The sequence below is a fragment of the Drosophila hydei genome, unplaced genomic scaffold, assembly GCF_003285905.1.
Source record: "Drosophila hydei strain 15085-1641.00,03,60 unplaced genomic scaffold, DhydRS2 tig00000063-arrow-pilon, whole genome shotgun sequence".
Lineage (NCBI taxonomy): Eukaryota > Metazoa > Arthropoda > Insecta > Diptera > Drosophilidae > Drosophila > Drosophila hydei.
Window position 1 is genome coordinate 9,151,889 of NW_022045657.1, and position 22,529 is coordinate 9,174,417.

The following is a 22,529-nucleotide window of genomic DNA, read 5'->3' on the forward strand; positions in this document are numbered from 1 at the left end:
TCAAAATGTTTTCACTTCTTAATGTAAGAGAGAATAGTTAAATTGAATTGCAATTTGAAGTCTTAAATCAACGGAACTAAAATTTGTTCAGGATATTTGCATTCAGCAACTTTTGGTGCAACAATAAAGATATTGGATGAACATAAATAATTTAGAGTAAGCAAATAAGCAATTCTATTGTGCATTTCATCCTGTCATATGCATGTATCCAGCGACAAATTGTTATTTTTTGATATTCTGAAAAAAACACATTTTCAATTGGTTCACAATCAATTTTAAGCATATATATTTTATGGGTTATATTTCTGTTTAACATTTTATTGTGGTTTTGTCCTGAGGCACAAATCCTGATTCGGATGCAGTAGCACCTAAACAATTTCAAATAAACCAATTCAACTCGAGGCAGTTACAGATGCTGCTTACAAAGGTTTTTCACAGCTTTTAGTTTTGTGCTTGTTTCTGTGGAGCTGACCGCATGCCCTTGGCTCCCGTGGGTAGCCTGAAGTATGTGGGAGAATATCAAAGGTGAAAGAGTCTTGGCTATTTATAGAATGGACAAAGTAAGTGAATAGACAAAGTATATATTTAAGCTCAAGAGATTTTAGCTAACTGTTGAAAGCAAATAATAAATTCGTCTGTTGCTTAAGAATTGATTTAAGTGAAATGTAATATTACTAATTCTCGATTTCATTCATTAAATGTGCGCTTTATGCACATATAGTTCTTGAATAAAAATTCAGCTGAATTATAAAACAATTTTATACAATGATTTATGAATGCTGTAATTACATATAACTGTGGTGGTGTTCAGTTCTGTAATGATCTTTATTCGTCTGAGCAAGAGTTCTTATACCCTGGCTCATGCGTATTTCGTCTCTTAACCTAATTACATTATGTAATGAGTGGAGCTCCAAGCGGGAGACATACTATGCTCTCCGCTATGTAGCTTCTTATATATAGCTTGTATATACTTATATGCATATGGCATAAACATTAGGCAAGTGGCATAGACCTTAGGCAAAGTGCGTACGCGGCATCTCCCACGCTGCTGGTCAGACCACACTTAAGTGGCTGATCATATTCCCATTGTTTATCTTAGCGCTCGCTCTATGTTTATGAGTAGGGACAAATGTCACTATATGCGTATTTAGTATACACTATCATATGTTTGGCATATGACGCATTTATATGTAGAATACTCTACATTGCTTCGGGTATTATGAATACGTTATTAATATACTACAGTATGTTCATGCCTGAACAAATGCTCTGAAAAAACGAAAAAAAAAATACATATATCCCTTATTGTTCATAAAACATATATATAAAAGTAGTTTTCCGATTTATACAGCAATTCAAAATATTTTTAAAATGAAAGTATGTTTTAACCAAATTTATGCAGCTGAATTATTAAAAAAATTGTATACAATGATTTATTTTATTTTGTACCATGATTTATCAAAACTCATAAAATAGAAGCAAATTTGAGTTATCTCTAACCAAATGCGAACTTTGGAAATACCGAAAATAATCCTCGGTGGCTGATGGTGGACAATATGCAGGATGAGATAACAGCTCATAGATGAATATATATGTATGTATATTGTATATGTATGTTTTAAAAGCAAGCTAAAAGTTGTACTAAATAAATTTTTTTTTTTAGATTTTAAGCAATTATGAAATGTTTGGCTCTAACTTCATGAATGCTACATATCTATATATTAAATTTATATATTTTTATATTTATGTATTACATATTAAATACATAATATAAATATGAATAAAATAATATAAATATGAATTAAAAATTAAATTAAAAAATAAATATAAATATAAACAAATATAAGTTATATATCTTCATAACATAGCTACCATTTTATATTCCAGGCAAGTGAAACAATTCTGAAATTTGTAGCTGAACGATATCATAATTTCCTTGCATTATAAATCGCCATAGGCTTTATCTTATTATTATTAGTATTTATTGCTTTATAAGTTTGTAATTTCATTAAAAATGATTAAATGCTATGCTCACTCTATAGTACTAATCATAAATTCAGCTAAAACATTCCAAAAGTTTTCTCTGTTTTAAGGTCTTAAATCATATTAGTCAATACAGCGAATGTTAGAATGTCCTTGAAATAGCAATAAAGACAACCAGGTCACTTTTTGACTGCGTACTTGCACCTTATTGCACTGTGGCTTAATAAAAATAAATACAGCAAGTCAATCAGCAAAATAAGAGAATTAAACTCAATTTATTGCCATTCTCTCTCTTGCTCTCAATCTCTGTGCATTAATTAAAGCTTTCGTATCAGCAAATTACGTTGCACAAACATAGACACAGACACAGGCCAACACCAGTTTTAGCACCTGTCACAGGTACTGACAAATGTGGATTGGCCAGTGCGAGCACGTGTCAGTGAGGTTTGCAGTAATTATGCTGATTTGGTATATTGATGGCAGGCACTTGGCAGGCAATTGGAGAATTGTTCTCATTGTTATTGTGAGCATAGGCAATCAATGTAACCAATTGCAACAGCTTCCTCTTGAGACTATTATGCGATTCAAGCTATTCGAACTTTTAAATAAGTTTGTCTTAAATTTTCTTAGCAAATGGAAATTTTCTGAGTCACATTTTTCAATTGCTCTGGCTTAAATATAAAATACTAAATTGTCTAGAAATGCAGTTCGTTTTGTTCACAACATATTGATGCTACTTAAATTTACAGTTAAGAGTGGCACATTCACAGCATAACAATGCATCGCCAGCGAGTGCCCAACGACCCTTATGTTCAATAATTCTCCAAGGGCTTTTAGGGCAAGCTGCGTGTGGCTGACAGGTAAACAGCTTATGAAAAATGCAAAGAATGTCTTTCACAATTTAGACGCATGCCATGCATTGTGCAGCAAAGCGACGAAGCATGCAACGGAAGAAGGATAACAAATTTGTTTACAGCATAAAGAGATATCAACAATGTTGCTGTCTTTTTTTACATATTTATATATTTTTTATTGTTGTTGAGTTAAGCAGAATTTTTATCAAATTCACCTTCGTCTGTCAAAGTTCATTGAGTTCGTCTGTTATCTATTCACATTTTTTTTCTTCACTTTGTATAATTCAAATTTCAAATTCATTGTTTTCTTTAACGGACTTTCAGTTTCAAATGCCAAAAACGTTGTCTTCCGATTGAACTTTTAGTCTGCACCAAACAATTTATCGCCGGCAACTGAAGCTAGCTGAAACAACGGCTCCTTTCGAATTCGAAACGGGCTGAGTGTAGGTGCGTGTGTATGTGTGTGCAGCCGGCTTTTGGAAAGTGTCGGCATTAGTGTGCGTTAGCAGCTGCTTGATGTTCTTTTTCGAAAAAGCATTTCACGTTTTTGGGGGAGCTTTCAATGGGCTACAATTGGGTGGCCTTTGTTTACACTTTGAATAATGTTTAGTTTGGTAGAATAAATGAAGTGAGCCAATTGAACTCGCAGAAATGGCATTGATAAGGAATATATAGCTTTATCAGAAATATATGTTAAGTTTGGACTCCTAACTTATCAATGAAAACATATTTTGAATCAGTTTGCATCTTGATGCACTCTCTTCATGAAATATAATATAAATTTAAAACTCTCTATTACTTAAATGTATTTTTAAAATCAGAAACATTCGAAATCTGGGCCTAAATGACTGGAACCTATACAGAAAATATGAAATCTTCAGCTTTTTGTAGTATTCAAACTAAGCTTAAAATCGAAATCATGTCACAGATTTTTATTGAAAATAAGTATATCAGATAGATTTAGAAAACTATAGTATACTTCACTATAAATTCTAAATTTCAAGCCTTTGGCTTTCGCATCTCAATTTACATTTTCAAAGGGTTCATGTTTTATAATCACGTGAAAGTGAAATTAAAATATTTTAACTTTGACGGTTTTGTAGCTTTAGGAACTTTACCAGATTACAAAACTTTCTAACCAGTTTAGTTAAGTCATTTAAAGTAACAAAATGCTGTTTTTAATTAGGGCTTTTAAACCTTAAATTAGAGTTTTAAATTCAAACTCAACGTCTTTTTATGTTGTGCCCCTACGCAACAGTAACGGTAACGAATGTGCTTTGCAAGCACAAATGGTTGTTGTCATTGCTAAGCGACAAGTATTGTTGAAAATGTTACTAACAGAGCGCTGCTGATTGCCGCTCCCCATTGAGTAGTTGCCTAACAGTGATTTCCGCTGTTAGCGCTTGCCTTAACAGCAAGACATTGCCTGTTAACGCATATTGAACACTCTTATTCTATGTATTTCTATATCACTTATATATTATTGAAGCGCTTACTCACTTGAGTGTTTATTGCCAATTTCACGACGCATTTCCTCCGAACGATTCATTACGTTTGGCTCAAGCGGATACTGGGCAAAGGTCATGTTCTCGTTACGCATCTGTTTGCCGAGAGACTTCATCATGAGGAAACAAGTGTGTAAGCCGGCCACATTGCGCTGACCATCGCGCTCGTAGTAGAAAATTGAATGGGACCAGTTGTGCCTGCGAAATGAATGGATGCAGCAATAACTGGCGAAATACTTGATCTAAAGAGGGCCGACTTACTGTTTCATTACATTTATGGTCAGCTCGGAGATGGACTCAAAGCTCAGCATTCCAGTGCGCAGCAGCATATAAAACTCATCGCCACAATCGGTTTTCTTCTGCTCAAAATCATAAGTGGATCCCCCCACGGTTATGAGTGGTGTTCCCTGACTATTGAAGTATTTGGTAATGCGGCTAACAGCAGCTGAAACATCGTGGAGCAATGAGAATTGAGGTAATCTGATGGAAGCTTCTATTCTGTGCAGCTCACTTACCTAGCGAATAGTCGCAAACCGGTCCAAAGATGACTTGCGCACACTGCTTGATAATGCCATCCATGGCCCTGATGACGCCCAGGGAGGCATCGCACTTGGTGTCGTGGGCCAGCCACTGGAAGTCAATGTGCTGTGGTATCAAAGCCGTGTGGCGGATCTGCTGCTCCGCCACTTTCAGAATGGGCAGCACGCGCTGCAGCGATGCCTCGTATCCGTCGTCATTGGGCAGCAGCACCAGAGCGCGTATGGAGCAGTTGCCGCCAGCCGCATCGCAAATGGCCTCACAGTCCCGAGTTGGCTCCTCCCGGCACCTGGCCTGGCACCCGCCCAGGCAGAGCAGCCCCAGCAGCAACAGCAACTGACTCATGCTGCCATTAGCGACACCTGCGTGTTGCCATTGCCAGGTGCCAGCTGCTATGGTTCCCATACATCCCAATGATTTGCAAGTTTTTGCACTGGCATGTTGTGGCCTTTGGTCGTAGAGTTGGCTTGATGGCATCAAAGCCAAGACGCTTCGAGTTGCCTTGATTTTCGAGCTCATTAGCTTTGCCCGCGCTGCTTTGATTGGCTTTGTAGGTGGATTTCGGCAATTAATTAAGTTGCTTTGATCGTTTAAGGAGTACAAATGTGGGCTGATTCTGCTGCATGGTGTTGCTTAAAGGTAATTTAAGAGGGTTTCCAATAAAGTTGTTGTTAAATATAATTATTATCTATCCATTTTATAGGTAAATAGTAAGGCTTGTAATTGATATTATATTAATTAATAGTAATAAAAATATATAATAATTATAATTATAATAGTTAATTAATTTATTATAATTAATTAATGTTTAAGCTCAATTTGGCCTAACATGAAACCTGAATAATTTTTCATTTTATTATAAAAATTTCAGTTAATTTTTAGATCAGATTTCAGATTGGCGTTTCGATCTTTATAATGGAATTTTAATGAAGCTATTGTGGGAGATATTTAGGTCTTCAGTATTAGCGTGTGAATCAGAAGAAACCAAATACTAAATTTAAATTTGCATTTCTCTAATATTTTTCTTCAGCTAAGCTTTGCTGCCAGATTACAATTTATAATTTAAAGCATCTTTAAATTTAGCATTTTATTTTAGCAGAAGAGGAAATTTATAACCTAATTTAAAGTAAATGCATTAAAAAAGTTTGGATCAATTACAGAGCTTAACGAGCTGAAAAGTTAGTTTCATGAACTCAACTTTCAATTGAGAAGTAGATTGAGAAAAGATATAAAAAATATAATTTTTTGCCAGGTGGTCAGGAAACTAAGAGTAATGTAATTGAAGAATATATTCCGCATTAATTTATCAGATGCTTGGACAATATAACAAAATAGAGCAATTGATTTATAGATTCATCGATCTATTATCCCTTTATATAATTTATTTTATTAAATAGCTAAGCATAATTAACCCTTTCTCAGCCCATTCAAAATGGGAATTAAGTTTGTATTTGTTTTGTGAATCAGAAGTAGGCGTGGCAGACTCTATAAACTATATATATTCTTGATCAGAACGCCGAGTTGAATCGATCTAGCCATGTCCGTATATAACCTTGTGTAATTACAATTACTCGATCATATAGATAAAAATCTATCACTTTGTTTCATTTTTTAAATGTATTTTTGTATTTACGATATTCAATATCGTAAATAAAAAAAATTCATTTAGAACAAAAGTTAATACAAAGTTAATTCAGTTTCCATGGTAAACCTATGCTGCAGCAGTCTGCAGCCCCAGCATAGTCTCTGCGTAAATGTATGTCTATGTATGTAATGAAAGGGTATCTGCTAGTCGAGCCGTCTCGACTAGAGCCTCTTGTTATAATTTAATTTTGCAACTTTCTTAGTTATAAGATTTGCTTTATCTTGTTTTTTTTTTATAAATATGCTTTGACAATAATTATTCCACAATTTCAGTGATTCCACATAGAGCACACAAAATCAGTGCAATAAAAAATCAAAGACCCAATAATACAAATATGGCTCTAGTCAACTTGCAATTGAATGCCTTCGCACCTATTGATACAGTGAAGCTTATCGTCTGTTGAACCTACGCTTTGAAAAAGGAAACGAGATGATAGACAGAATCAACGTCAAATTAGCGTCGGATTAAAGGCCAATTAAAGTTTATGAATTTATAAATTAATTAAAAAGAAAAATGAATTTTCAACGCTCAGCCAACTACTTGGCTACTTTGATTATTATTTATGGCAACCCGTAAACGTCTCATTCCGGCTATCATATTGTTAAGTGCACATGCGATTCGTTCGGCTGACGTATGGTGTTTTATGGACTTATAAATAAAGTGATATAATGAATCATTGTGGATATGTTGTGCTAAAAGTATAATACCATTTGCTGCTATAGACGGGTGCTCTCAACTATAGCATACTCTGCTTACAGTGAAAGCTGCTGTAGGAATAATTTGATTGAGATAGAACTTAGTCTGCCTGACAGAATTACTAAGTTCCACTGATATAATATCGAATACATCAATTAAGCTAATATACTCCCATCAGCCACATGCACAGTGTATGAAAAGGTTCAACTGCTAGAGTAAAATTCCATGGAATTGTTTACATTAGCTAAACCTATTGATAAGGGCTCATTGAAATGGAATTTTTCGATGGAAATGCAGTCTTTCAGCTGAAAACCAGAAAAGACAAATTAAAATATTTTGGAAATGTATAGAAAATTCTGCAAATCGAAAACAATAAAAAAGAACCCTCCAAACTATTGTTAAATGACGCTAACTTTTATTTGTCAACATTGATTCTTAATCTTATCAGCGCCGCCAGAAAACTTGTGAGTTGTTTGACAACAATTTTCAAAGCAATTCCAAGTCTTGACAGTTACGCGTGAAGTGCATGAACAATGAAGATTAGTACTCTTGCAGACAGTTGGATTAAGACATGAGCATTTTCAGTGCGGCCAATTATTCTAGGAAAAGTTTTTCGGCTAAGACTTTCCATGCTGATAACATGCTGAGTTTTCTTTCAATTCGATTAGCGACTGCATGCAGCTAATCGAATTGAAAGAAAACTCAGACAACTCCATAGCAATCATCTTTAAGTCTTGATTGTAACAGCCTTTAAAAGTATTCGGCGCTTTAGCTGAAAGTATTTTGTGCAGTAAAATCGATTAGCAAAAATAGAAGAACGATTTTGTGCGACTAACAAATACCCTTTAATTAGTAATAATTTGCATCTATGATGAATTAGACAGACTTCAACTTCCTTAAAATTGACAGCAAGCACAAGCTTGTCCGCATTTTTACAAAATTCATAATCGATATTTATCGATTTGCTGTTTCACGAAACAGAAAACCAGTAGCACAATCTCCATTCGTATGTTCTATTCAATTGTTATCAATATGTCGAAAGCCAAGAATTGCCACAATATTGCTGTGCGTATGCCGGTGTTGAATGCATTCAAAGTTTGATATCGCGCAAAGTGATAAAAGTTGACGGCTGGAGCTTGGCGCCAGAGCGCGGGAATGCCACGCGTCTGGCACATTGTCTGGCGTTCTCTTGTACTCTGAAGCACATTCTAAGAAAATAAACAAACCAAATATTGGCAATTGACATGAACACAAATATTATCAATAGAGGCAAGGCGGCGTCATGGGGCGAGGCGTGCTTATCAGAGTTGGGGGAGGAGTCACAGGTAGTCGCAATTAATAAGAATTCATCACAAGCCGTTGACAGTGCAAATATAAGGCGCAGAAGGTAATTGCAATCTGGCAACCAAAATGCCATTGATACCAAATATCAATTCGTTTGGGTCATGTGCTTGATATCAACAGCACAGTTGAACGCTTGAAAAGCCCTCATTATGATATGGCAAAAGCCAACTACAATGCGAATCTATGTAAAAAAAACCCCCACATCAATCATTTGGAGCATATTGTTAGCAGTGGGAGTTTGGTAACGTGAAACAGGCGAAAGGTCTGCAAAACTAAGGCTCAGAGCTTGAGACAGTTTGATCTTTTCCTAAGCTTATTTTTAACTTTAAAAAAAAAATAAATAAAAAATGTATTTTACTAAAAATGCAAGCGATCAGCAGCTATAAATAGCCGTCGAGCTGGTCTTGTTAAAAAAAAGTGAAAAATATATATCAAAATCAAATAAATTAATAACAAATTGGCTGAAACATCGCCGCGCTTATCAATTGGCAACCGTCACTTTATTTTTAGGTCGTTAGCAAAATTAAATAAAGTGCTGACTGATTATGATCGGGAAGGGGCGTCAGGGCCCACTCGACGGGACATGTCGCTGCACCTCGGGCGAATCAATCATATTTACTCACATTGCCAGCAGTACAAATGTGTAAATATTTATAGCCATAGCAGCTAGGTACATACAGACGCTCTCTACGTGTGGCCACTCAGGGTATGTCTGCTTGGCCATTAGCCAGCGAGTCATCCAGCGAACGGCTCCACACATGTGCACAATTTTCGCTGTTGTTGTGGGCGCAAGCGCTCGACCAGCGAATACCCTGTGCTCAGCAACAGCTCACAGTCCATTTAACTCTTCTACTTCATGCCAAAAATATTGAGCAACTATCGAGTTACGCAACGTTCAACAAATGAAGCCCACGCCTTCAGCTGTCTGGCTAACTGTTGTCATAGCCATATTGATTGATTTACAGGGTATGCAAACACAGGCAAATTCTCTAGCATTTACAGCTCGTGTTGGACTTACACAAAGCTTTAATGCAGGCACTCAACTGAAAGTCAAGCAACACGTGGTCAATGGGCTTAGTGCGTGTTTATAAAAACCCTAAAACAACAATAATATAAATTTATAGATTTAAAGATATATATACGTATAGATATATAGTTATATAGATATATATTTATATTGATATATAGATATAGAGATATATAGATATATGCATAGTTATATAGATATATAGATTTCTATACTCTATTTCTAAAAAAATTAATAAAAAGTTTTTAATATTTAAATAAATTTTTTCTAGAAATATATTTAAGCGTGAGCTTATTAGGCATACAATAAAATTTAATTATATAATTTTCTGCAAGTTTTTGTATGTCTCGAATCTGTCGCCGAAATCTCGTCTGGGTTTAGAGCTGATGTAGCCCAAGAGTAAGAACCATTTATAGTTCTTTAACATCATCGAGCTATAGCATGTCAAAATATTATACCTCGCGTCAAAATTCTTTTTTTCAGTCGAAAATAAAATCTGCTTTTGTCACCACTGATATTTTTGAACGCATTGTCATACACTCGCGACACAAATAGACCTCTTAATTGGCTTTGATTAAATCAAACAGGTCGTTATCTTTCAATATGAGTTTATATAATAAGAAACGAGCTGCATTTCTAGTCGATATCACGATATCATGGAGCGGGGCTTAGGTCAGAGCTTGCTTGCCTTAAGCACTGCACTTCCATTAGCTGTCTAATTAGATTTAATTTCTTTTTATAAGTTCCAATGCGTCATTGCCATAGATGATGAAGTAGCGCTTGTTGTGTAACGTTGAGGGCACTCGAGGCAAAGTCCTTGTCGGGCTACTTCTAGATTTCATTTCGAGGTCGATTGCAATTTATCGAGTCCGAGCGACTGGCCAAGTCAAGACGCATACAGTTCAAATACGTCTATTTATAGATGTTTGTTTATATTTAGCTCTAATCAATGGGCAGCGTGGCCTGATAAGATTGCGGAATGTGCACAAGTTCGCGCAATTGCTTCTGGGGTAAGCGCATAGATATCGAGCCCCTGCTTAAGCCGTTCGCATAACTTATATAACTGTCCATAAATATTCTGTTTTTTTTGCTTCTTTCATGATTTTATTTTAATTAATCGTTTTTAAATCTGGTAATTTGCATGCAACTTAAATGTCCATTTATCATGGCCATAATTCATAGCGACTATTTACACTGAACCTGGCCTGGCCTGGCTTTGTCACGGCTAAATTTATATTATTTATGAACTTTTAATACATGGATAGCTTTATTTAAATATAGACAACCTTCCGGCTGCCCAGATAACAAGCCACAAATGGGCAGGAATTCATTTTTAAAGTCCACCAAATCGAAGACCAAAGACAATCGCCACATAAGATAAACGTGCACAGACGACGCAATATTCGTTGACAGCTGTTGTTTATCTAAGACCAATCAGCTGTGCACTTCAGATGTCTTTCAATTCTGAACAAAGTGACTTGGCTTTTCCTGAGCTTCATAGGAGCAAATTCCCTCGTCAAACACCAGAGGTCTTATTATCAAAAACCCTAATATAAGCGTCAATAATTTCATATTCATGGAAGTATTAGTTTCTTTTATCATATCATGAACTCTTCATCTAAACGAATAAATTCTTTACGATCAAATCTCTCTCAAGCTCTTACACTCTGTCGTGTTACCTATCACAGTCCCATTTAATCGTTCAGGCACTATTAAAACACGCTGCGCACATAAAGTGTATAGCGCGTTTAAAGTTTAATGAAAAACTTTAATAGATTTTGCAAGCGCACAGAGCAGACGCAACTGACATTAATTAAATGGCTTTAAGCGCTTTAATTAAGCGTATGAACATTCATGGCCTTTAGCAGATGATATAAACTTTTCCACAGCACTCAATGTGTGGCTGAGCAATATGTTTATCTACGACTTCTTCTGACAGCAAATGCAATTTGTTGTCCTCGAACCCCAGTGCTAAATCGAAGTTTTCTAAACTTAGCTTGGGGCAAAACTTTGATGCTGCATGGGGTTAGAGTTTTTTTTGTAAACATTTCAATCTTCACGAGCTTATACATGAATTGTTATATATATTTTTTGTGCAATTGAAATATGCGTGGAACATGCTTCTTCAATGGAGCGAAATGTGGAAGTCTGGCTATGTCGTGTTTGTGGCGAAGCGACGACAATAAATTTGAAGGTGTTGGAGGAGCTGTGCTGCAGCTTGGAAGGTGAAAGAGGAATTTAAAAGCAGCAGGAATTAGAGTTCCATGTGAGACTAATTTATAAGCTGTATAATGAAGCTACTTCACACACGATAAATTTTTAATTGAAGACAAGAAGTGAACTCTCTTAGACAACCCAAAGCATTCAAAATTGTGGTACAGGCAGGATCTTTCTTCAACTTCAATTATCAAGCCAAAGATGACTGGCAAACAGCTAATCAGCTCGAAGCTGACTTCGATGAGTTGTGCTAATTTAACGCAGCTTAACATAAAACTCGCATGAAAACTGAGAAAAATGCATATATTCATTTGCTGAACAAAACTTTTGAGTCAGAAAACAAATTCAAAGCGAAATGAAGACTTTCAAGCATACATCCTCCATCCACGCCTCGATAGGCGAACGTCATCAGTGCTAAAGCGTTTTCCATATGGAGTATGAGTTAAAGAGCTTTGCCCGACGAGCAAATACATATGCAAATACATGATATGTGCATAAAATTAGGGCTGAGGCTTTTGAGGTCTGTCCATATGCTGTACTTGTGCACAATGCGTACACAAATACTAAAACAGCCTCCGAAGAGTGCACAAAGATTTTATTGTTTTTGTTGGGCCCCGTGGGCAAATATTTGTGTTTGCTTTGACCCCTCGGCAAGCCTCGCAGCTCGGCTCTTGTGGGTACCTGAGCTGTTTAGAGGGTATCAGCTTTCGGAAAAGTCAAATATTTGAGGGATCACATCATCTACATAAACTACTAAAGATAATGTGAAAATTTTCCATTAATGAGAAAGAAGTATCAGCAAGTGTCGCAAAAAGTGCACAATCTGATGTGAATGCCGCCGCAAGCAATTGCATGCAGAACAATGCTGCATAACATTGCGTATACGCAATGTGTGCGGGAGCTAAGCTACTCGAAAGATGCAGCATACTTCCCTGGGCTAAATAATTGCAGCGGGGCGTGTAAAGCCAACAAAGAACCCTTGCACAGACAGTGACAAAGTAAATATTGAAAAGCAACTAAATGAAGTGACAGTACTTAATAGGGGAACACATACAAAGCTGATAATTAATGTTTCTGTCTGCTCACTTAGTTTGACAGAGCAATTAGCAGATAAACTTATAGCTGCTTTGACTTAAATAATTATAATTTATTTTTTTAAATGGAATTTCGTTTCGTCTGTAGTCAGATTAAATGATGACTGCGATTTAAATATAGTTCATTCAATTAAATCTATTTAAGCACACAGAATCTAATCGAAACGATATAGAAATGATGAAAATATATAAAAATCCTATGCAAAAAGATGTTAAAGTGTTAACTATATATTTGCCTAAAATATTATTATATTCCTGAGAAAATTTGCTTGCAGTGCATTCTTCAAAGAAGTTAAAGGAGATATCTGGCGACTACTTTTCTTTGTCTGAAAAATTTTAATGTAATATTCAGAGTAGTTACAGCATTGCCTTTGTGAATCTGATTTTCAAGTACTTTAAGCGTTTTGAGTAAATTTTATTCAACTCAAATTTAAACTCTTTCCAGGGCAAACGATTTCGGACTTGAAAATAATATCAATGAACACTCAAATATGTGTCAGACCACAGATGACAGCTTTCATCTACATATTTTAAAGCTGTCCGACTTGTCAAGCAGCATCCAATATTGGACTACAGTCGAGATGCTTTAGATGTTCGCTGTTAGCACAACACAAGTGCACACTTAGAGTGGGTCCTGTGAGGCAGTTGAAGATATGCGTATGGCCAGCGCAGTGGGGCTGCATTTATCTGTCGTTGCATTCCCAAAGGTCGGGATTGCGCTACATTTGAGTTACAAGCTGCAATATATCTGGCTTTAATTTATTCAGTTTTCAAATAACTTCAGCTTGTTCCGCAATAGTCAGGAAAGTCTCTCAAGGCCGCCGTTGGTTTTTCATCCGATAAAAGTTTTCGAATCATTGCAACTTAAATGCAAAAAGAATTTATGCACTAATGGGAATTCTTTGACCACTTTGTGGTGCTGTCAATGAAGTCTCTTTGCCAGAGCTTACCTTGGCATTGAATGCGTGCTGTGCGTGGGTGGCTTTTGGAATTGCTTTGATATTTATTTTTTCTCGCTTTGCTTTGATTTTATGCCAAGCACATTTGAGAGTGTCAACTTTTTTACTGATATCAATTCTATTTATTTCTCAGACAATTATTCTTTTATAACGCGTTTATGAACTACACGCAATTAGCTTTTGTTGCTGATTCAACAATCAGTAGGGCGATAAGTATTTTCTTGGGCCTGCTGAAGAGTGTAGGCTCTGATATGCTCGTATTCACATTAGAATCCAATTACATTCACAATCGCGTTTTCGTAATTGTTGACGATTTCGGTGTTCGCATTTCGTCGCGTATTTTAACCCGAAACGCGCGCTTGCCGCTTAACTGTTATTTTTCGACTATCATTGGCCAAATATTGAAAAGCTTGCCAACTGTTGTAGGAACCATCCGCTTTTGCACAATTCACCAATGCAAACGCCTCTCAACAATGAGTTCTGTTAGTGATAAGAAAGCGTCTGGATAACATGAAACAGCCGGTAGCTGTTAAAGTTATTGCTGTTAACAAGCTGTCGCTTAACAGTGCTGCTGTTGACACGCTGTTAATCACGCTGTTATCTGCCTAGCGTTGATAGGGCAAATAATAATTCAAGAAACGCCTACAGCTTGACTTTTTGAATGTCATTTTTTATAACTCAATACAAATACCATTACTGTCTTATTTATTTCATTATACAATTATTCACTCACGAAGTATATAATAAACACTTATCTGGTATATAACATAAATTAAAACATAACAACATAAATTTAGGCGGTTTTTGTTTGTTTATGAAACATTTTCTATATATATTTGCAACCAGGTGTATGAAAAAATATATATTGAAGAAAAACAGCCGGAAAATGTAGTGTTATCTAAAAAACCATATACACGTCGTATACGCAATTTAAATGCTAGCACATTGCTTATACGTCATGTCACAGAACTCAAGAGCAGCTGCACTGCTGCTGCTGCGCCTCTTGTTGCAGTTGCAATTTAGCGTGTATGCAATTAATACACTTTTAACGCCCATCTGCGGCACTTTGCATAAAATTCCAGCTGAGTGGCGTTTAAAATGCCGTCGAGTCTATTCTTTTGTGGTTGCTGTCGCTGCTTTTCGAATCAGCGGAAATTTGGCAGCAAATCCACATGAAATATATATATATATATATATATATATATACAAGTGTAATGGGAAATGGATTTTAAGTGTGACAAACGCTTGATAGAAAAATTTTCGGATTTTTTGTTTTTTTGAAACAAGTAACTGAGCTAACAGAAAATAGACCTACTTTAAGCTTAGCATATTCTAACAGAATATTATAATAATCAAATAAAAGTATAAAATTAAAATATATATAAATGTTTATTCAATTAAATATTTACATACCTTGATTTAAGTATTTGTGCATATATATTAGAGCTTTTGGGTTAAGGAAATATAAAAACTTTAAAGCAAGATTATTCATTATTTTATTACTTTTAGGTGGATGTTAGAGCTCTGTGAACAAGTCAATATGGCTGGAACTCATTTCTGCGGAAGCATCTAAAGCTCGACTGAATTTATTATCCTTCACAAATATTATAAAGCATAGTAGTCCGTCCTTATATATTTTAATGCTTTAGCCAGGCGCGCTGTTTAGTGCTCTTCAGACTAATGAGAAATAGATTTAGATATTTATCATTGTCTCATTGATAAGTTTGGTATAGAAACTGCAGTTTTACGGCTACAAGCGACCCTTTTAATTTATTTGTATTCTTATTAAGTGCTTAAGGCTGACAATGGGTTAAAGCTTTGCGGAGCAGTGTGCGAGTGTATAGGTTGTTTCATGTGTGTGTATTTATTTGCCGGTGCTTGTGTGTGTTGGACTTTTACTCATATATATAAAATGAAAATAGCTAACATTTATCATTTACCATTTATCATTTACTTAAATCTACATAAGCTGTGCCTTGCAATGTGAGCTGCATTCGTTACTTTCTCGCCCTCGCCCTCGTCCTCGCCCTTGTCCGTGCTTTCGTCTCTCCCTGTTTAAATGGCATCGCCCTCTTCATTGATGGACTTGAATATAATGCTATAGACGTGATCAACCAGCTTAGTCCACGTTTCCACTTGACTATCGTCCAGGTTGCAGACAGCAGTGAGCGTTTCCAGAATTACAGCTCTGAGTTGCTATAAAATCAAAACAATTATAAATTATAAATATATATATATATCAATGAGAGATTGATCTGGGCACTCACATTGTAAGATTCTTTAGATATGCGTCGAGGAATGTGGTTGACTGCCACCTTGGTCCAGATCTCATCCAGTTTCTCCTGATCGCCATCTTGGCCGAGCACCCTAATCGAGTCGTCGAACACCCGAATTATGCGTCCAGCATGGGCCCGGAAACGTGCATTGGCCTGTAGATGGTCAGATGTTAGTCAGTTTTCAGATTTACTCAATTCGCATTTCACTTACGGGCAACTCTTCCAGGGGCACATCGCGAAATGGAAACTTATCCAAGGCGGACGGAAAGCGATTGAAGAAAGCTGTCAGTATGGCAGCTCCAGAGTCTGTTGGGGTCGCCACGGGAATTTCCCAGGTCTTCTTGATCATTGCCAACTCATCGCTGTTCATGTTTTCGGCTAAAGTTCTCGTCTGCTGCTGCTGCTGCTCTTCAAATGGTAGCCTCGATATTGGGTTTTAGGCTGCAAAGGAATTGCGTTATATTACCGTTATTGTAGCTTAGAGTAAACGCTCTTCAGTTCTTTACGCTCTCGCATACACGCATTCTTTCATGTGCCCTTTATTGCGCTCTCTTGCGCACTCACGCTCTCACGCTCTCTTGCTCTCTTGATCTCCCGCTCTCCCACTCTCTTGTTCTTAGCAGACAATTGAGATTGACAGCTTTACATTGCAATTGTCATTTGCTATTCGCATAGCCTGACTCGATGTACAATAAGCGCTCCGAGCAGCGTCGACAACAATCGAAAATCAAAACAAAAAAGAGCGTCTAGCTGTACCACACCGAAGATTAAATACACTTGCAGACTAACAAGTATTGAATGAGATTATTACTATAGATCTAGGAATATAGTTAAAGGATTTATAAGATTAATGTTGAAGCTCACATGGTTAAATTTGATAGGCATATCTTAATTCATTCATTAATGTATTCCTTTTTCCAACCAGCTCTATTACTACTACTATTCATATTAGTACATATTTGATGACATAGTCAGCAGAGCCTAAGTAAACTTTTGAGAACTATAATGCTATAGCTACAGTAGGTTATATAAATATACGCACACCATAACACGTGCTAAAAGTCAACAAACGAAAGAGCAACAATGGAACATCCATCAAATTAACGTTCATATGTCAATCAACGCAGCACAACAGTGATGGCCGTGTGATTGGGTCAACTTAGGAATTTCGACAATATCTCCAAAGATATCTCTAGCTAACTATGTCTATGCATATATTTGATGTATAGTCACTTATAAACATGTGTAACATGATGTATTTTTATATGTTTCTGGTTGTAAGTAGCTTAGAAAACGTTTGCATCTCACAAGATTCCATCTCTAATTGAGTTTGCTCAGCTCTGTGGACTTGTCCTTCCCTCTCCCTGCGCCTGTCTTAATAAGCAGTTCTTGTGGCCTGTTCTCGTTGACATAAATTGTGGCGGCACTTGATTCGCATTGTGCGTCACACACTCAATTCGGATTCGGATTCAGATTGACATAGGTTTCCATGCGGAAAACGGAAATGTAAACAGCGAAAGCAGAGCCCCAAATAGGGCTTAGATCTTGCACAATTGTGTGATTGTTTAGCAGTTATGCTCAATTATAAATTGTAATTTAAAAGGTTTTCTAGAGAAAGTATTTGCATATTTGTGGCAGAAATGGGGCTCGTTTTAAGGGAAATGAGAGCGATAATTGAATTCGCTTGATACATAAATATTTATGCGGAACGATGGAACAGCCCACAAGTCTATATTTGATGAGGCTTTTTGAATACTAAATCGCGCTGCAGGCCAGGCTCTATTGCTTAGCATAAAATATACCACTTTGCCAGCTCTTCTCTTGATTTAATGAGGAAAGCAGAAGCAACAACAACAGCATAAATAAAATAAGAAAAAGTCAACTGAAAGTTTATTAAAAATTTACAAGCTGACAGACCTGCCGCAGGCACAGTGAGAGGGAGAGGTAGAGAGAGAAAGACATCATGTGGAAAAAATAACAAACAGATAGCATAACAGTGAAATGGACTCAAGTGCAGCCGCAGCAGGTGGCCACCATGTTATTGTTGCCGAATGGGGGTGGAGTGGGCTGAATAAAACAGCTCGCTGTGGTGAGTACGCCAAGTATAAGTGCTGGCATGTGGCATATGCGACCGAAATGTACCCCTTAAAAATGTTTTAATAAGTCCTTCAACTGTCAGTTGTCATAGATTACATTCTTAAAGAAAAATGTATGCACTAAATTTATAATTTAAAAAATTATTTAAAAATTCACAAATGGAATATTTCACAAAATAAAATATATATAAAAATTTCTAGTCAATATGCAAGATATTTAAGCTATTTAAGCTATTCATTATAAGAGTATAAATTATTATTATCTTGAAATAATCCTAAGCCAAGTTGATTTTAGGCAAAGACTACATAAAGTTGAAAAATCTTCTTCTAATTGGAAGACCACGTCTACAGAATGGAACATATCTCAGGCATATTCAATAGCCAATCAGCCAAAGTGAGCAACCCTTTAAGTCCTTTTAGGATACAGGGTATTACAAATGTGCCAACTCTGGGTAACCTTGTCTCGAAGCCCGCTTCAGGGCACAATCGTTGGAACCAGCATCATCATCAGCAACCAGCATCGTTATCATCATCAAAAACAACAACAACAACAGCTAGCAATGTACATACAAACATACATAATATCCTTCATGCCAAAACGTCCTGTGGCTTTTGTGGTTGATGTCGCTACAAGCCTGTGTGCTACCACACAAATACACATCAAGCACAACTGTATATACATAAATATGTGTGTATGTTTGCTGTGTGTATGTGTGTGTGTGTGTGTGTTGCAGTCAAGAGTAAAAAAGCAGCAACAAATCAAGCGTTCCCCGCTTGCCTTGCGTGTATTTGTGCGCAGTCTGTAAGGACATTGAGCGCTTAATTAAATTAAGGAAACTTGATGGACAGCTACTAGACAACGAGACGCAAGCAACTGGCAACTGGCAACTGGCAACTGGCAGCAGGCCTGACAGCCCCGGCTCCTGTCTCTCTGCTGACGCCAGCTCATACTCCTGCCCCTGCCCCTGCCCCTGCCCAGACTAAAACCAACCAATCATTCAGGTGTTGCTAAAGTGCGGCGCTAGCCTTGCCAATGTAAGCGTGTGTGTATGCGCGTGTCTGGCAGTGTGTGTGTGTGTGTCATTCTCTGGTGTATATGCTGTCACTCAAGTGTCGTTCGGCATTCCATTGCAATTTCCCAAAAAAAAAAAAAAAAACAATCCAATGGACTGGGACTATTGCCAAAAGGGTTTAAGTTTCGAAATTTGAAACTGCAAGTGTTTTCCAGTCAATTCAACTTATTGGAAACTTCTACTATAAATTGAAGCTATAAATATTTTTTATAATTTGCTAGAAAACGTTATCTGATATTGTTTTAATAAATATAAACAAATGCATTATTTAACTTACACGGAAGCCATTTCACTTAATTCTTGCAATAAGTATGAAATAAATAAAAGTGTCTTTTAAATCAAATTTCGTTCCATATCTTAGAACTATGTATATGTAATTTTCAAGAAACCTTTAAATTGCCGACAAAAAAGAGTTCAATCTTATAAGATGCGATATAAATTAAATTCACGTCTTTAGAATTGAACGAAATTTGAGTAAATCGAATAATGTGAATGTTCAAAGGAGCTCAAAGGCATTTCCTGTTTAGCTAAATTGAGTTAAATTTGAATTCTGTTAGCAGCCTACGAACTTTTAAATTTAAAACTTGACTGCGTTATTCGCACATGTGTCAAGCAGGCTACACACAAACACACACACATTCAGTCAGAGAGGGCACACATACAGCTTCAGACATATGCTCATCGGAAACATTAACGATAATGACAAAAAACAACAACGAAACGGCACTTGTTCACAAGGACATCTGAGAAATCCATAAATTTAAAGCATGATTTTGTGCGCCAGAGCGCAAAGAAGAGCGAAAACAACAAAAGCAAGAAAAATAGAAATGGAAACAGAAACCGAAACAGACGCAGAAACAGAAACCGAAACAGAAACAGACAACTTTAAATCAGCTGTAGCCTGTTGAGCGCGAGCGCGGCAAATTTAAAGAATTCCCCCCGCCCTGAGTTCGACAAGCTTGATTTGCGCATTTGCACTTGAATTCACAGTTAACTGCATTGTTCCACATTTGCTAGAAGATAAGCGCACCCAATTCTTTCATAATTCCTCAAGCGGTTGACCAAGCGGTGTCTGTGGCGTTACGACTTTTCTGCTGCACTGTTTTTTTTGTTTTTTTTTTTTTGTTTTTGTTCAAATTGTTTATTATCTTTTTATTTTCTTTGATTTTTATTTGTTGTCAGTTCGTTAAACCTGTCGTCGCAGTCGCCGTTGTCGACTCCACTGTGAACCGCACGCGTTGCGTTCGAATCAGACACTGAGACTGAGACACTGAGACTCTGAGACTGAGACTGAAACTGAGACCGACTGAGCGTGCGACCAACTGATTCGTTTCGTTTTCAGCCGTTAGCAGAACGCGCTCTCTGCCGGCAAATACAGATTTGCACGTTTGTTGTTGTGTGCGCGCCAAAAACGTGCAAAACTATCGCGACCCGAGAGGTGAGAGAGCGACAGCGCAGCGGCGTCGCTCACTAGGGGGCTGTTAACGACTTGCTGCTCATGATAGGCTTTTGATTATACATGCATGTCATGCGGTCGCCTCAACCTGAGCGTGAGTGGCTGTCGGGCACACATTGTTAGATGCCACCTGTAGACCAACTAATGTAAGTGTCAGCTTCTGTGTCGCACCTCAAACTTCCGCTCACGTACAGATGGTCTGCCAGCTTAAACAAAAACTTATTTCCGTTTACTAAATATTAAATATATTTAAGACACCTTAAGACTTTTGATATTTGCGCAATTCTGCTGTATAATGCTGATCAACAAATTGTTGCTTAACATGTTTTTAATTTAATTTTATTTTGCAAATAAAACTAATTTTTTATATAAATTTCGATTCGCTGCTTTAGCTGATAAACGGCTCGCAAACTGCTGTTGTTTCTAGATTTTCTACCTGTTATCAGCACATATACACACACGTATATGTTTGTATGTAGCAACCAGCGCTAATAACTTATTGATAATAAACAAAAGAAGCAAATTTCAATGCCACTAGAAAACAAGCTAAAAAACACTAATTTGCTTATAATGCGCTAAATTCACTGAACACTTTGTATATATATGTCGCTGTATATATAAGTAACTCCACATGTGTGTGGTATTCAGGTGTATTTTCTATCGAATTATAAGTTCTGTATACATTTCCTTAAGCACAACTCACTATTTGCACCGTCGCAACCGCACTCAACGCTGTTCAAGTTCAAACTAAACAGCATCGGCGACTCGAGCGGCTATTTAAGCGCTTTTCGAAAGCGAATGAAAACAACAAAACAAACAGAACAATCAACAAAAGAGGAATAACTTTCGACTAAGCGTTGGAAAAGAGCAAGAAGCACTGCATTAATCGTATTTAAGGGCGCGTCGGGGTTATCGGAATTATGTAGGGGTCCAGAAAATTGAATATTTCGTCAGATCAAGATAATATTGCATCTTATAGTCACCAAAAGCTAGATCTCGAAATTTGAATAGATCTATGGATTTATGTAAATATTTTTTATTAATGTTATTCAATAACTTCAGTGCGTAGGGTCAAGAGGTCAAATGAATGCACAGTTCTCTCTGGTGAGTTCTATTTGATTCACTAAGTTGGCCAAGTAAGCAGCTATTTCTTATCTTTTGCCCACTGGGAAACGCACATTTACTTGACCTTTGCATAACTTTTCGACTTTTTCGACTGTCACGAGACATTTGTTGACACTTAATGTGCACGTTGCATGTTTCAACGAAGTCTTCCCACGAATTCATTCACTTCGCCCAATGAGTTATTTCATTGCTGTCCACTCATTATTTATATCCACTCAGTTGCCTTCTGATGATCTAATAGCAAATTTGTATCATTGTAAATTGTTTCATTGGCTGGTCCTGAAAGCGACTCATATAATTAGTAGTTGGAGAACAAGTTGTGAAGAATTTCAGTTTTGTCGCCAGAAAAGTTTTTATTGTTCTACTGGTTGATTACCAAGCCAATTAAACATTTAAAAACATGTGAAGATTTGTCACATAAGAAATCAGCTAATTAATCATAATTTCTTTGTTCTTTTGCCCTGCTCCAAGATCTGAGAAGTTCCCATTTCAATCAACAACTTTTAATGATGCTGCCCGAGTTGCCTTGTGGAACCTGCTCGGAAAGTGTATTTATTATTGTGCCTCATTGTTGCTAATTATTCGGGCAAGTCAATTATTATGCAATATGCATATATTAGAATTGAATATAATTATTCAAAC

The 22,529-nt window shown here is 36.7% G+C and overlaps 2 protein-coding genes across 3 annotated transcripts; both read right to left on the reverse strand.

Annotated features, from left to right (window-relative positions):
• Positions 1-4,329: 4,329 nt before the first annotated feature.
• Positions 4,330-14,238, reverse strand: LOC111602939 (atrial natriuretic peptide receptor 3). The gene is made up of 4 exons (XM_023320298.2): positions 13,853-14,238; positions 4,858-5,511; positions 4,604-4,787; positions 4,330-4,540 (listed from the first exon to the last, which is right to left on the reverse strand). The coding sequence occupies exons 2-4, from the start codon at positions 5,396-5,398 to the stop codon at positions 4,330-4,332; spliced, it is 936 nt and encodes a 311-aa protein (XP_023176066.2). The 5' UTR covers positions 5,399-5,511; positions 13,853-14,238.
• Positions 14,239-15,604: 1,366 nt separating this feature from the next.
• Positions 15,605-21,529, reverse strand: LOC111603009 (globin). Of its 2 annotated transcripts, none has more exons than XM_023320414.2 (4): positions 21,466-21,529; positions 16,349-16,578; positions 16,129-16,290; positions 15,605-16,057 (listed from the first exon to the last, which is right to left on the reverse strand). In XM_023320414.2, exons 2-4 carry the CDS (start codon positions 16,505-16,507, stop codon positions 15,917-15,919), a joined length of 462 nt encoding a protein of 153 aa, XP_023176182.2. In that variant the 5' UTR covers positions 16,508-16,578; positions 21,466-21,529; the 3' UTR covers positions 15,605-15,916. The 2 variants fall into 2 exon arrangements, with proteins under 2 accessions (XP_023176182.2, XP_023176181.2); XM_023320413.2 differs by lacking the exon at positions 21,466-21,529 and adding an exon at positions 20,337-20,582.
• Between the last annotated feature and the right edge of the window lie 1,000 nt (positions 21,530-22,529).